The sequence below is a fragment of the Rhodnius prolixus genome, unplaced genomic scaffold, assembly GCF_049639745.1.
Source record: "Rhodnius prolixus isolate KJV_2025 unplaced genomic scaffold, Rpr scaffold_4, whole genome shotgun sequence".
Lineage (NCBI taxonomy): Eukaryota > Metazoa > Arthropoda > Insecta > Hemiptera > Reduviidae > Rhodnius > Rhodnius prolixus.
In genome coordinates, this window is record NW_027411614.1 from 32,120,760 (window position 1) to 32,133,274 (window position 12,515).

Genomic DNA, 12,515 nt, shown 5'->3' on the forward strand with positions numbered 1-12,515 from the left:
TTATGAAACCTACAACCCGCTTGCCCTGGGATAGATAGTAGTTTACGTATATGAGTAATTCAATAGCATTACTTTTGCTTCTCTTACCTTTAGTACTCAACAATTCAAATGTTTCAAACTTCAGCAATAGCCAAATTTTTCTTCTTTCTCCCCAAAATGTAATCCACTAAAATCAGTGAAATTTGCTTGATGGCGAATCAGTGACTGGAGCATGGCATTTTCGTATATCTAGATAATTGTTTTGCAGTTGTATTCTTTACAAGATGAGGATATAAAGAGCTCAGCATCTTTGGTTCTTCAGTGCTCTAAGATTCTATGTCTAGTTACTGAATTACCCAAGCAAACATTTTTCATAATTTCATAACTAAATATTGACTAACCTTTGTATTAAGTATAAATGCCTTCCTACAACTCAAAACTAATCAAAATTGATAAAATGAGAAGAACACAAAATATTTTCAGTTATATAAATACTGGAGCATTATTATCTCAGTAGATCCGTCTTCAAATGGTTTAGGTGTAAAAATGTGAGTATATATAAAACAGCAATTTTTTAGAAATTTATTCAATTATTGAAATACATTCAGGCGAATGTCTACAAAAACCATTTAAAAGCAATGTTGTAAAAAACAAGTAAATTATTATTATTTATAATAAATTTATACAATTAACATTTTTAAAAACTTGATAAGTAAAAAAAAGTAAGTCAAGTAATCGCCTATAATTTCAGGCGGGGCTTAACGTCCAACTACCATTTACTAGGTGTCGTGGACGGAGGCGAATAGCAAACGTACTTTACTATTTCTCATTTAACCATTAAATAAAATCCAAGGCCAAGACCGGGAATCGAACCCAGTACCACAATGCATATTAGCTTTGCAGGTCTCGCCTCTTAACCCGCTCGGCTACCGTGGCGCCTTGATAATAAGCTTAATTAATTAATCTGCAGTGGTCTTAAGTAAAACTGAGAAACTTGCAAGACAAAAGTTCAAAGATTTAAAAGTACGAGAGAATTATATGTACTTATTTTTAGAAAAATCTTAGCAAGTGCAATGGAAGTTGGTAAGAGGTGGTCGGCAACCTAAGATCCGCGGGTCAGTTAGTGACCCACTGGGAAAATTTTGGTATCCCAGTACACAAATCTTAATTACAACGATCGGAAGGTATTCTTGTCAACGAATTAAAGTGCGCTTATATTGAGAGTTGTAGCAAAATGTGATGATGCTGCAAGTACACGATTCAACATATACTTTCTGCCAACATTTTGTGACTTTTTTCAGTTAAAATTAAGGATTTGAAGATAATAAATTTGTAATCTTCTTTTTAAAGCATATTGGATCATCACATCGGTAATTTTTTCCTAATTTTATGTACTTTGAGATAATATGTAATCCATACTGAAGTGATGAGACCCACCAGCAAAAATGTTTGTCAAAAAAATTGAAACATTGTCAACCATTGTACTAATACTGTATCTCTGAGCTTCTGTCTGAATGTTAAAGGTGTGGAGACCATACCGAAAAACAGTTCACCAGGATTATCTGAGAGGGGTCTTATAAAATGTGAAGAGTGATTAAGGAGTAAATCACTTGTTGAATGAAGGAAAAGCTAAGTTGTTAGGTTTTGAATAAGAGACAGACTGATCATACTACAGAGAGATGAAGATTTTTATAGACTGTTACCAAATTACTGGTGAGAAAGTTTTAGATGCAGTTTGGAAAGTAAAAAATGAAAATTTTGCCCCATGAAGCAGTTTTCAATTGAGATTTACGTTGACATTAAGATTTTTTATACACTTGGAAGCCAATGATTAAAATTAAACGTAACGCCGCAAAGAGTAAAAAATGATCAACATTAAAAAAAGTTATAACCACAAAATTACTATTATTTATTATGCCCATCATACATTTTACTCAATCAAAACAACAAGGGTAAGGGAAAATTAAAACAATTTACAATATACTAAAATCAAAAAACATAACCATCTAAAAAAGCACAAAAACAAAAAATAAAACCAACTTAATGGTTAATTGATCCAACAACCATATCACTTGATAAATCTATATGTTAAACAAACCATGCCATTCATTTCTAAAAACCTAAAATTAACACACAACAAATCACAATCTAAAACGATTTCAACACAAAAAAATTCCAGAATGATCTACATTCAAATAGAAAAAACGTATGCCGTGCCGACTTTCTAGACCCTGGGCGGGGCTTTACAACCTGGCAACCAATCAGCTTCGCGTAGATGTTTCTAGGCAGTTCTGGAAATAGCCCGCTTGTATTTAAACAGGACGACAACTTCAAGCGGCATATTTGACAAGTAAAACTTATCACAAAAGTGAGAAGTGAAGAGAAAATCTCGTGACTGTTTTAAGACTCGTGTTGTGTTATAAGTTAAAATAGTGTTAAAAGTATACTGTGCAAACGAAGAGAATTTTATCATGCCAGCTGTTGGAATTGATCTGGGTACAACTTATTCTTGTGTTGGAGTTTGGCAACACGGTAAAGTGGAAATCATAGCCAATGACCAAGGAAATAGGACAACTCCTAGTTATGTGGCATTCACTGATTCAGAGAGGCTGATCGGGGATGCAGCAAAAAATCAGGTAGCTATGAACCCTCAGAATTCAGTTTTTGATGCAAAAAGGCTAATTGGAAGGAAATATGACGATCCAAAAATTCAACAAGACATGAAACACTGGCCATTCAAAGTAGTCAACGACTGTTCTAAGCCGAAGATTGAAGTTGAATACAAGGGAGAAAGAAAACGTTTTGCGCCTGAAGAAATAAGTTCTATGGTATTAACAAAAATGAAGGAAACTGCTGAAGCATATCTTGGCACCAATGTTCGTGATGCTGTGATAACAGTGCCTGCTTATTTCAACGATTCTCAAAGGCAAGCTACTAAAGACGCGGGTGCTATAGCTGGTTTGAACGTTTTGCGAATTATCAATGAACCTACAGCGGCGGCTTTAGCCTATGGTTTAGATAAGAATTTAAAAGGAGAAAGAAATGTGCTGATCTTTGATTTGGGTGGAGGCACATTTGATGTATCTATTCTAACCATTGATGAAGGATCTTTGTTTGAAGTAAGATCTACAGCAGGCGATACACACCTTGGAGGAGAAGATTTTGATAATCGCTTAGTGAATCATTTATCTGAAGAATTTAAACGTAAATATAAAAAGGACATAAAAAATAATCCGAGGGCGCTCCGAAGATTGAGAACAGCAGCAGAAAGAGCTAAGCGAACTCTATCCTCAAGTACAGAGGCATCCATTGAAATTGATGCTCTTTATGAAGGTATAGACTTCTACACAAAAGTGACGCGAGCTAGATTTGAAGAATTATGTGCTGACCTGTTCAGATCTACCCTACAACCAGTTGAAAAAGCACTGCAGGACGCCAAATTGGACAAGGGATCTATTCATGATGTGGTGCTTGTTGGAGGTTCTACAAGAATTCCCAAGATTCAAACTCTTTTGCAAAACTTCTTCAATGGCAAGTCATTAAATATGTCTATAAATCCAGATGAAGCAGTTGCCTACGGAGCAGCCGTGCAAGCTGCTATTCTCAGCGGTGATCAAAGCAGTGCGATACAAGATGTCTTGTTGGTAGATGTAACTCCTCTGTCACTTGGCATAGAAACAGCGGGTGGTGTTATGACTAAAATTATTGAGCGCAACGCTAGAATACCCTGTAAACAGACACAAACATTTACTACGTATTCTGACAACCAGCCTGCAGTCACAGTGCAAGTATTTGAAGGTGAAAGAGCAATGACCAAAGATAACAACCTGTTGGGGACATTCGATCTGACTGGCATTCCACCAGCACCAAGAGGAGTTCCAAAGATAGAAGTTACATTCGATCTGGATGCCAATGGTATATTGAATGTGTCAGCCAAAGAAAACTGTTCAGGAAAGACAAAGAACATTGTCATACAAAACGACAAAGGCAGATTGTCAAAAGAGGAGATAGATAGGATGGTGGCTGATGCTGAGAAATACAAGGCAGAAGATGAACAACAGAGAGAGCGCATTGTTGCTAGAAATCAGCTTGAGAACTACGTTTTCGGAGTTAAGCAAGCAGTAGATGAATGTGGAGACAAGTTATCTGAATCAGACAACAGCAAACTAAAATCTAAATGTGACGAGGCTATTAAATGGTTGGATAATAACACTTTAGCAGACAAAGAAGAATATGCACACAAGTTATCTGAACTACAGAAAGAATGTGTTCCTTTCATGACTAAACTTCACGGAGGAAGCAACGGTTCTCAAACTAGTTGCGGAAGACAGGCAGCTGGAGGATCTAACTTTAGTGGTCCCACAATCGAAGAAGTAGACTGAATGAATATATTTTAAATATCATTTGTATTAATTTTTTGTTTCCAAAATTTTGCATAAGTTGATTGTACCTATTAAATTTTACCTTTGTACATTATTAATTATTTTATTGCCAAATAATGCATGTGTACAAATCTTAATAAAATCGAGACTGAATATTTTGTAAATATTAAATTATTTAAATTTCACTGTTTTAAGTGTCATTTCCATCCTGTGTAAATACATTGTATTCACTTTTTTATATTTATTTAAAATATATTATAATTTATTTCTTATATACTTATGACTTTTTATTCCTGACAACCTGCTGTCCCATTTTTTTTTTCCTCTTCTTCTTCTTTTTTATTTATTTTTATCTCTCAAAAATAATATTAATAATACCTAATAAGAGAATGAAACATTAGATTTTCATATGTTGGTTCAGCGAACGTTTGAGTTGTAAAAAAAGTCTACAGACAGACGATTAAAATTTATTCAGAAATATTATATCTAGTATTAAAATAGTCTAATTAGGAATATTTAAAGATTCTGCATAATTGTATGATCATTATATCTAATACATGCACATACTTTTTATGCAAAATTACAGTTTGGATTTAAAGTTCCATTCTCTATAGAATTAATAATAAATGGGAGGAGTTCAGACGAAAGCAGAACTGAAAAATTGAATATTTTTTTATTTCATTTATTTTTTTTTTACAAAGATGAATACTAGTTGCCATTGTCAACACAATCAGAATTTATCTAGACGATTACTAATAGAGCAAGAGTAGTAGCTGGATTGCCTTCTGACACTAATTTCTACAGGTATTCTAAGTTTATTGCTGTTAAGCAAGTCTTCCACTTGAGTTTCTTATGGTTACAGGTATAGTGGTTAGGATCATTTAAATAAATCTTAAAAGAATGGTATTATTGGTAAGCTCAAATTGCTAGGGTAAAACAAAAATATAATAATCATTAGTCCAGACCAGAAACATGTCTAAATATTATTTTCGGTTGTCCAGAAAATTAGCCATGATAAGAGTAGAAAATTTGTCTTCAGTAAAAAACATCTAGAATAGTGTTAAAAAAACAAAAAAACAAAGGCCAGTATTTGGATTAGAAAGCTTAAAGGAAGTCAGAGATTATAAGAAAATAAAGCTCACATTTGCTTTTATATTCTTACATTTATTAAACAAATTCTGATTTTTTTCTCTCAGGCATAATTTATACCAAAAAAGGTAAATGCAGGGGTATAAATAAAATTCACTAAATAGGCTTGACAGTACATATTTGTTTAGGCGGGTATTCTGTCTTAGGCTCTTATGTGTGTGCTGTTTCCTAACGATAGTGTTATGTGGGCTTTTTAGTTTATTTTGACGCCATAGAAACAGAATCTGAATATTCCGAAGCATACTTAAGTATGGATTTATTTTGTCCTATTGGGTCGCTGTTAAATTTAGCGGTAATACTTGGCATGCTTTTTATAAGATTAAGGTTGGCTGTCAACAAGAGGATGGTGATTTTTATTATTCACATTAACATTTATCTCTTGATAAATTCGCACTAACTAAGGAAGTTCTTAAAAATATTGAGGTGAATTGTTAATAATTGTTTTTTGCTACCATTTTTTTTTGTCTTTAAACAATCATTCAATATTACTGCAATAAAAATGTCTATGATAAATCATATTAGTTAAATTTATATGAAAAATAAGGGTAGTAATCAGCTAAAGTAAAACATATCATTTTTATTTAATTTTTAAATACATTATGACAAAACAACAACATATATTTTTTCTTTTTATATATAATCTTTCTTACAATAAATTTTAAAATGTTTAATGAGACCAGTAGCATTTTTAATCGCAACTGGTGAAGTGTGCTATTTTTATTTATTTATTTTTTTATATATTACAAACTCTTTTTTCCCAAAGATTTAACAGAGGAATATAGGTACAAATTACCGCTAAGACAAAAATAACTTAAAATTGGAATGTAACAAAAGAGAAAAAAAAATAAAGCTTAATTAATAAGTAGTATTATACACATATAAAAAAAGCATCTTTTCAAAAGTCCATACAGTGCCGACGGTAAGTGTAGAAAAATATGAAAAAGTTTTTGAGCTGAAAAAGCGATTGTTTTATTAATCATATTGTTCGTCTTCATCCACCCTGTACATCTATTACTCGTCTGATGTTAAGGTATTTCAGTGCATATTCTCAAGAACGTTATTAAAGCGCCGTGGTAAAAACAAAAGCTTTAGCAAAAAGCTCTTTTCCTTCGTGCTAACGTTTTGGTCCTTCATTTGGGGATCTATATGGTAAATAAATTAATAAATTATATTAAACAGAGATTGATTAAATAAATTTCTAATCATTATACGACGTACAATAAAAAATGCTGTGTACAAACCTTTATAAAATTTACTAAGGAATAACTTCTTGTTGAATTTCAATCTTCTCGACTTGCATATCTGGATTCATAGCGGTAGCTTCCTAAATTGACAAATAATGTAACGTTAATAGCAGGAAATAAAATGAATTTCTAGTTGGTACCTTAGTTAAATCATACTTGTTTTCTTTTGTTCTGATCTGTTTTGGACCTTTCATGCATGGCAAATAGTTTTTTTTTTGTAGAAAAATTGTACATACGAGGGGGTACCCAAAAATAACCGGAATTGCGTTGCCGCGCATGGAGCTTATGTAGTACGCATTTCTGCCGCTAGACGTGTATAGCGCAATTCCTTGCCTGTTCAGTCCTGCCTGTGTTGTCTGCCTGGCTTGTTCTGTTCATCTGCAGTGATTGTTTTTACCAGCGCTGTTTTGTTCTTTTTTCGTTTTTTATGATGGCAAGTTTAAGTGAACAACGTGCAGCTCTGAAATTTTGTTTTCTACTCGGCAAAAATGCTGCTGAAAGTGTTTTAATGTTGAAAACAGCTTACAAAGATGACGCTATGGGAAAAACTCAAGTATACGAGTGGTTTACTCGGTTTAAAAATGGCGACATGTCGATTGATGACAAACCTCGTTCTGGACGTCCATCAACTGCCTGAATCGACGAAAATGTTGAAAAAATTCGAGAGCTGGTGTTCACAGACCGTCGACAGACAATTGATCAACTGTCAGAGAGTAGTGGGTTATCTTGGAGCTCGGTTCAGCGAATTTTAACGGAAGATTTGGGGATGAAAAGGGTTGCTGCCAAGTTTGTTCCTCGAGTTCTGACTGACAATCGAAAAGAACATCGAGTTGAAACATGTCGTGCTTTGAAACAACAGCTTGAAACTGATCCAGACTTTCTGTCAAAGGTCATTACTGGTGATGAGTCATGGTGCTATGGTTATGACCCAGAAACAAAGCAACAGTCGAGCCAGTGGAAGACGTCATCTTCACCCCGACCAAAAAAATGTCGTCAAGTCAAGTCAAACATCAAAACAATGCTGATTTGTTTTTTTTGATGCCAAAGGCGTAGTCCAATCAGAGTTTGTCCCCCCAGGTCAGACCGTCAATCAAACCTTGTATTTGGAAGTTTTGAAAAGATTGCGCAATAGTGTTCGCCAAAAAAGACCCGATTTGTGGCAAACAGGAGACTGGTTCTTCCACCACGACAATGCACCTGCACACACAGCCATCTCTGTTACACAGTTTTTGGCTAAAAATGGCATGGTTCCGCTGCCCCACGCACCTTACTCGCCTGACCTGGCTCCGTGCGACTTTTTCTTATTTCCACGCATGAAAAAGGGCATGAAAGGTCACCGATTTGACAACAATGAAGAGGTCAAGAAAAAAACGAAGAAGGAGCTGTCAGCCATTTCTAAAGATGACTACAAAAAATGTTTCGAACAGTGGAAGCACCGGTGGGACAAATGTATTAGTTGTAATGGAGAGTATTTTGAAGGGGATAAGGTTGTTCTGTAAAAAATTTGTAAATAAATAGCTTTTAAAAAATAATTCCGGTTTTTTTTGGGTACCCCCTCGTATAGTATATACATCACTTATCAAGCGTCTTGTAACAAACTGTTATTAAACTATTGTTGAGTACAAATGTTGAGATCAATAGAAAAAAAAACATGCAAGAACTGATGAAAACCTTAAAAATGAATCTTCTTTATATAAAACAAATACCTGAATAGCTTCAGCTAATGCTTTGTCGTGGTCTATACGATCTCCATCAGACTGAATAGTTATCTTTTGCTCTACTCTTGTTTCCACTACTCCTTCTTTTTCTGTCTTGTACTATTTGCAAAAAAAACAAACATATATATCATATCTTTTGAAGATACACATCTTCGTACCTCTAATTTGTTACAAAATCAATTACATTTTTTATTCTGTTCCTTTATGACCTAAAATCCTTAAAACACAGTTAAATCCTCTGCACATTTACTTTCCTGAACTATAGTCTTAACAACCTAATCTATTTGCGCAGCACCTCATATTAATTTTAATTTTTACACTAGAATGTCTTTCTCACCTGATGGTCGATTACAGTGAATTTTACTTTTAAGTAGACATTAAATGTATTAAATGTAAACATATTTTTATTACTTCCTTTAGGATCGGTAGTGAATCATTTATGAATTAGAAGTGAATGAAATTACTTCAAAGCGCTTAAGGATTTTTCATTTTCGGCTATTATTTAAACGAACATCAAATACTAATCTCCCCAATTGTGAATGAAAATGCAAAATATTATTGACTGAAAATCGGAAAAGGATTAATTGGGAAGCGATAAAAATGCTTACTGTAACTGTTTCCACTGTCCTCGTTTTGCTAGTGATGGTCTGTGAAGACACCACCTCTCCAGAGACAGTGTATGATTTCTCAGGAAGTATGACTGCTTGTGTTGTAGAAACTAAAGGTACTTCTCTCGTTGGCACTGGTATTTCTTTATCTGGCTTTTCCACAAGAACGTATTCTGTTTCCACTATAGGCTCCTGAAAATAATTACCAAATACTAATTTTTTCTCATTAAATTAATTTCAATATGTTTTTAAAAGAAAGACTAATGGGAAAAATATAATAAAAATAACCTAAAATCATTATGAAAATTGAAGTAAGTAAATCAATCCTTTGATTTTATTAACTCAAACGTCAGAACTAGTTAGAGACTTTCTACCACACAAAAATGTTAAAGTGTTAAACACAGAGGACATACTCACAACTCTCACATTCTTGGTTGGCGCTTCACAGATCTTACTGGTCTTAATTTCATTTTCTCTCTGTTGATATGTTGGGATAAATTTTTAAACAGCAAATGAATAACATTACGCAGGATAAACAATCATTTCACAAAAAAACTATCATTTGATAAAAATACATTTGCAACGTTTTGCCAACTAATGTTAACAATTAAGATGAATTAAAAAAAAGATATGTTGAGTAATACCAACCTGGAAATATGAATTAGTGTAATAATCGGCTCCTTCTGGATCAATAGGTGTACCAGAATCATCACTGGAAGTAGAAGATAAGCTTGGAGAACGCCTAAGTTCTACCTAAAATTTATGTTTCCAAAACAAACGACAGCATGCCAAGTCAAAAGCATTAGCAACATGCTTCAAAAAATTAATTAAAACAAAAAATTGAAATGCCATCAAGGATTGCTAAAATTTAGTGTAAAATTAATTTTAATATAAAATGGAAGTTTTAGTTGAAAAATTATTTTTATCTCGCAACCCAATTTTTGTTGTATTATATTTTTTTTCTTGTAAATTTTACATTACATCAAAGAATGCGCCATCCTTGAGGCATAAAAAAAAGTAAATAACTTTTGTAATTAATTATTATAACAATAAATGCCAATTAATACTAGATAAAATTTATAATATACAGGGTGATCCATTTAATAAAACGCACCAATCGCTAATAACTTTTAAGGAAAGCGGAATTCCGAAAAAACGCACGAAATAAACTATTTGTTTTTTTTGGTCTAGTTTTCAAATGTTTCGCCCCCGATGCTGCATCTTCATTTTTTGCGGCGTTACGGGCAAAAAACTGATTTGGGTTTCATAAAGACCACTAGTTTTGACAATGATTGTAAAAACTACATAAAAAACTATGAAAAATGACGTTGACCCCGTTTTGATATCCCTAATATTAGTTGAGATATTTAAGATCAAAGTTACAATTTTATCTTTTCGTGAACGATTTTCAATATTAATTTTCCACCAGAAATACACGTTTTTGGAGGTCCTTTGACTGCAAAAAATATTATTTGTGACGCAAAGAACAAAAATAATAATAATTGAAGATTTTAAAACATGTAGTATAATATAATGGTTGTTGTTAAATCAGGATAAATTTGTTTTATCATCAAATAAAAGTAACCGTCACATCAGTTTAATGCACCCCGTTTGCAAGACTTCTTGACCTATGATTACGGTAAGAATATCTTGCCAGGGATGGGCGGGTGTTGGTCTAGCGGTCAAGAGCGTAGCTTTGTAAGTGGGAGATCCCCAGTTCGAATCCCGCGTGTGACTACACATTATTAAAAAAAGTACTACGATTCTTTAAGTAATAAGAATCACTGCATTTAATTTAACCTGATTCACCCACAACCATTACATTACATGTTTTAAAATCTTCAATTATTATTATTTTTGTTCTTTGCGTCACAAATAATATTTTTTGCAGTCTGACAACCTCCAAAAACGTGTATTTCTGGAGGAAAATTAATATTGAAAACCATCACGAGAAGGTAAAATTGTAACTTTGATCTTAAATATCTCAACTAATATTAGGGATATCGAAACGGGGTCAACGACGTTTTTCACAGTTTTTTTATGTAGTTTTCATAATCATTGTCAAAACTAGTGATCCTTATGAAACCCTAATCAGGTTTTTGCCCGTAACGCCGCCAAAAATGAAGATACGGCATCGGGGGTGGAACATTTGAAAACCAAACCAAAAAAAAAAAACATACAACATAGTTTACTTCGTGGGTTTTTTCGAAATTCCGCTTTCCTAAAAAGTTATTAGCGATTGGTGCGGTTTAAATGGATCACCCTGTATATAATGGTACATATACATTCATGCGCTACAATACAATGCCGGATTGCAATTGAGTGAATTTGTTTAGGTAAATAAATTTCAAACCAGTGATTCTTTAACAGAAAAAAATTAAAACATGCTCTCAGCTTGCTATGTTTACTCGTATTAATAGAATCATGAAAATATTGCTCAGAAGCTATAGTTTTGGCTTAAAAAAAAAGAGTTGACTATTTTTGTAAATTTAATCAGCGAAATCGATATTAGGTGATAGATTAGATATTAATGGTCTCATAGGATACGAGGGTCGTTTAAAAAGTCCGTGCAAAAATAAAAACTACTTAATTTTTTGGGGTAAACCTTTTTTATTTTTCAACATAGTCTCCTTTTAGGCTTATACACTTCGTCCAACGCTGCTCTAGTTTGTTGTTCCCTTCCGAATAATAGGATTTGTCCAAGTCTGAAAAATAGCCATTCGTTTCTGCAATCACCTCCTCGTTTGAATAAAATCTTTTTCCCGCCAGCCATTTCTTCATATTGGGGAACAAATAGTAGTCCGAGGGAGCCAAGTCTGGAGAATAGGGGGGATGTGAAACGAGTTGGAACCCTATTTCCATTAATTTTGCGACCACAACTGCTGAGGTGTGAGCTGGTGCGTTGTCGTGATGGAAAAGGACTTTTTTGTGGGCCAATCGTGGGCGTTTTTCTTGCAGCTCGGTTTTCAAACGGTCCAATAACGATGAATAATATGCACCTGTAATAGTTTTACCCTTTTCCAGATAGTCGATGAAGATTATTCCTTGCGAATCCCAAAAGACAGTCGCCATAATCTTTCCGGCCGAAGGAACGGTCTTCGCCTTTTTTCGCGCAGATTCCCCCTTGGTAACCCATTGTTTAGATTGTTCTTTGGTCTCAGGAGTGTAGTGATGTATCCATGTTTCATCCACAGTGACGAAACGACGCTTAAAGTCCTGCGGATTCTTCTGGAACAGCTGCAAACCGTCCTTGCAACACTTCACACGATTTCGTTTTTGGTCAAGCGTGAGCAATCGCGGCACCCATCTTGCGGATAGCTTTGTCATGTCCAAATGTTGATGCAAAATATTATGTACCCGTTCATTCGAGATGCCCACAGCACTAGCAATCTCATGCACCTTCACTCTACTGTCATCCATCACCATATCATGGAT

General features: G+C 34.0%; 2 protein-coding genes across 6 annotated transcripts in view; one reads left to right on the forward strand and one right to left on the reverse strand.

Annotated features, from left to right (window-relative positions):
• The first annotated feature begins 1,453 nt into the window (after positions 1 to 1,453).
• On the forward strand, positions 1,454 to 4,637 carry LOC141455738 (major heat shock 70 kDa protein Ba-like). Its single transcript, XM_074131060.1, has one exon. The coding sequence runs from the start codon at positions 2,451 to 2,453 to the stop codon at positions 4,359 to 4,361; it is 1,911 nt and encodes a 636-aa protein (XP_073987161.1). The 5' UTR covers positions 1,454 to 2,450; the 3' UTR covers positions 4,362 to 4,637.
• Positions 4,638 to 6,072: 1,435 nt separating this feature from the next.
• cora (erythrocyte membrane protein band 4.1 like coracle) overlaps positions 6,073 to 12,515 on the reverse strand; it is an 83,594-nt gene continuing 77,151 nt past the window's right edge. For 3 of the 5 annotated variants that reach the window (XM_074131058.1, XM_074131054.1, XM_074131056.1), the window contains 6 exons: positions 9,729 to 9,833; positions 9,498 to 9,557; positions 9,081 to 9,272; positions 8,461 to 8,571; positions 6,752 to 6,834; positions 6,073 to 6,652 (listed from right to left, as the gene is read on the reverse strand). In XM_074131058.1, the coding sequence (XP_073987159.1) occupies positions 6,766 to 6,834; positions 8,461 to 8,571; positions 9,081 to 9,272; positions 9,498 to 9,557; positions 9,729 to 9,833 (537 nt within the window). In that variant the 3' untranslated portion in view covers positions 6,073 to 6,652; positions 6,752 to 6,765. The remainder of the gene's footprint in view (positions 6,653 to 6,751; positions 6,835 to 8,460; positions 8,572 to 9,080; positions 9,273 to 9,497; positions 9,558 to 9,728; positions 9,834 to 12,515) is intronic. The other 2 variants (XM_074131057.1, XM_074131059.1) reach the window with 2 other exon arrangements.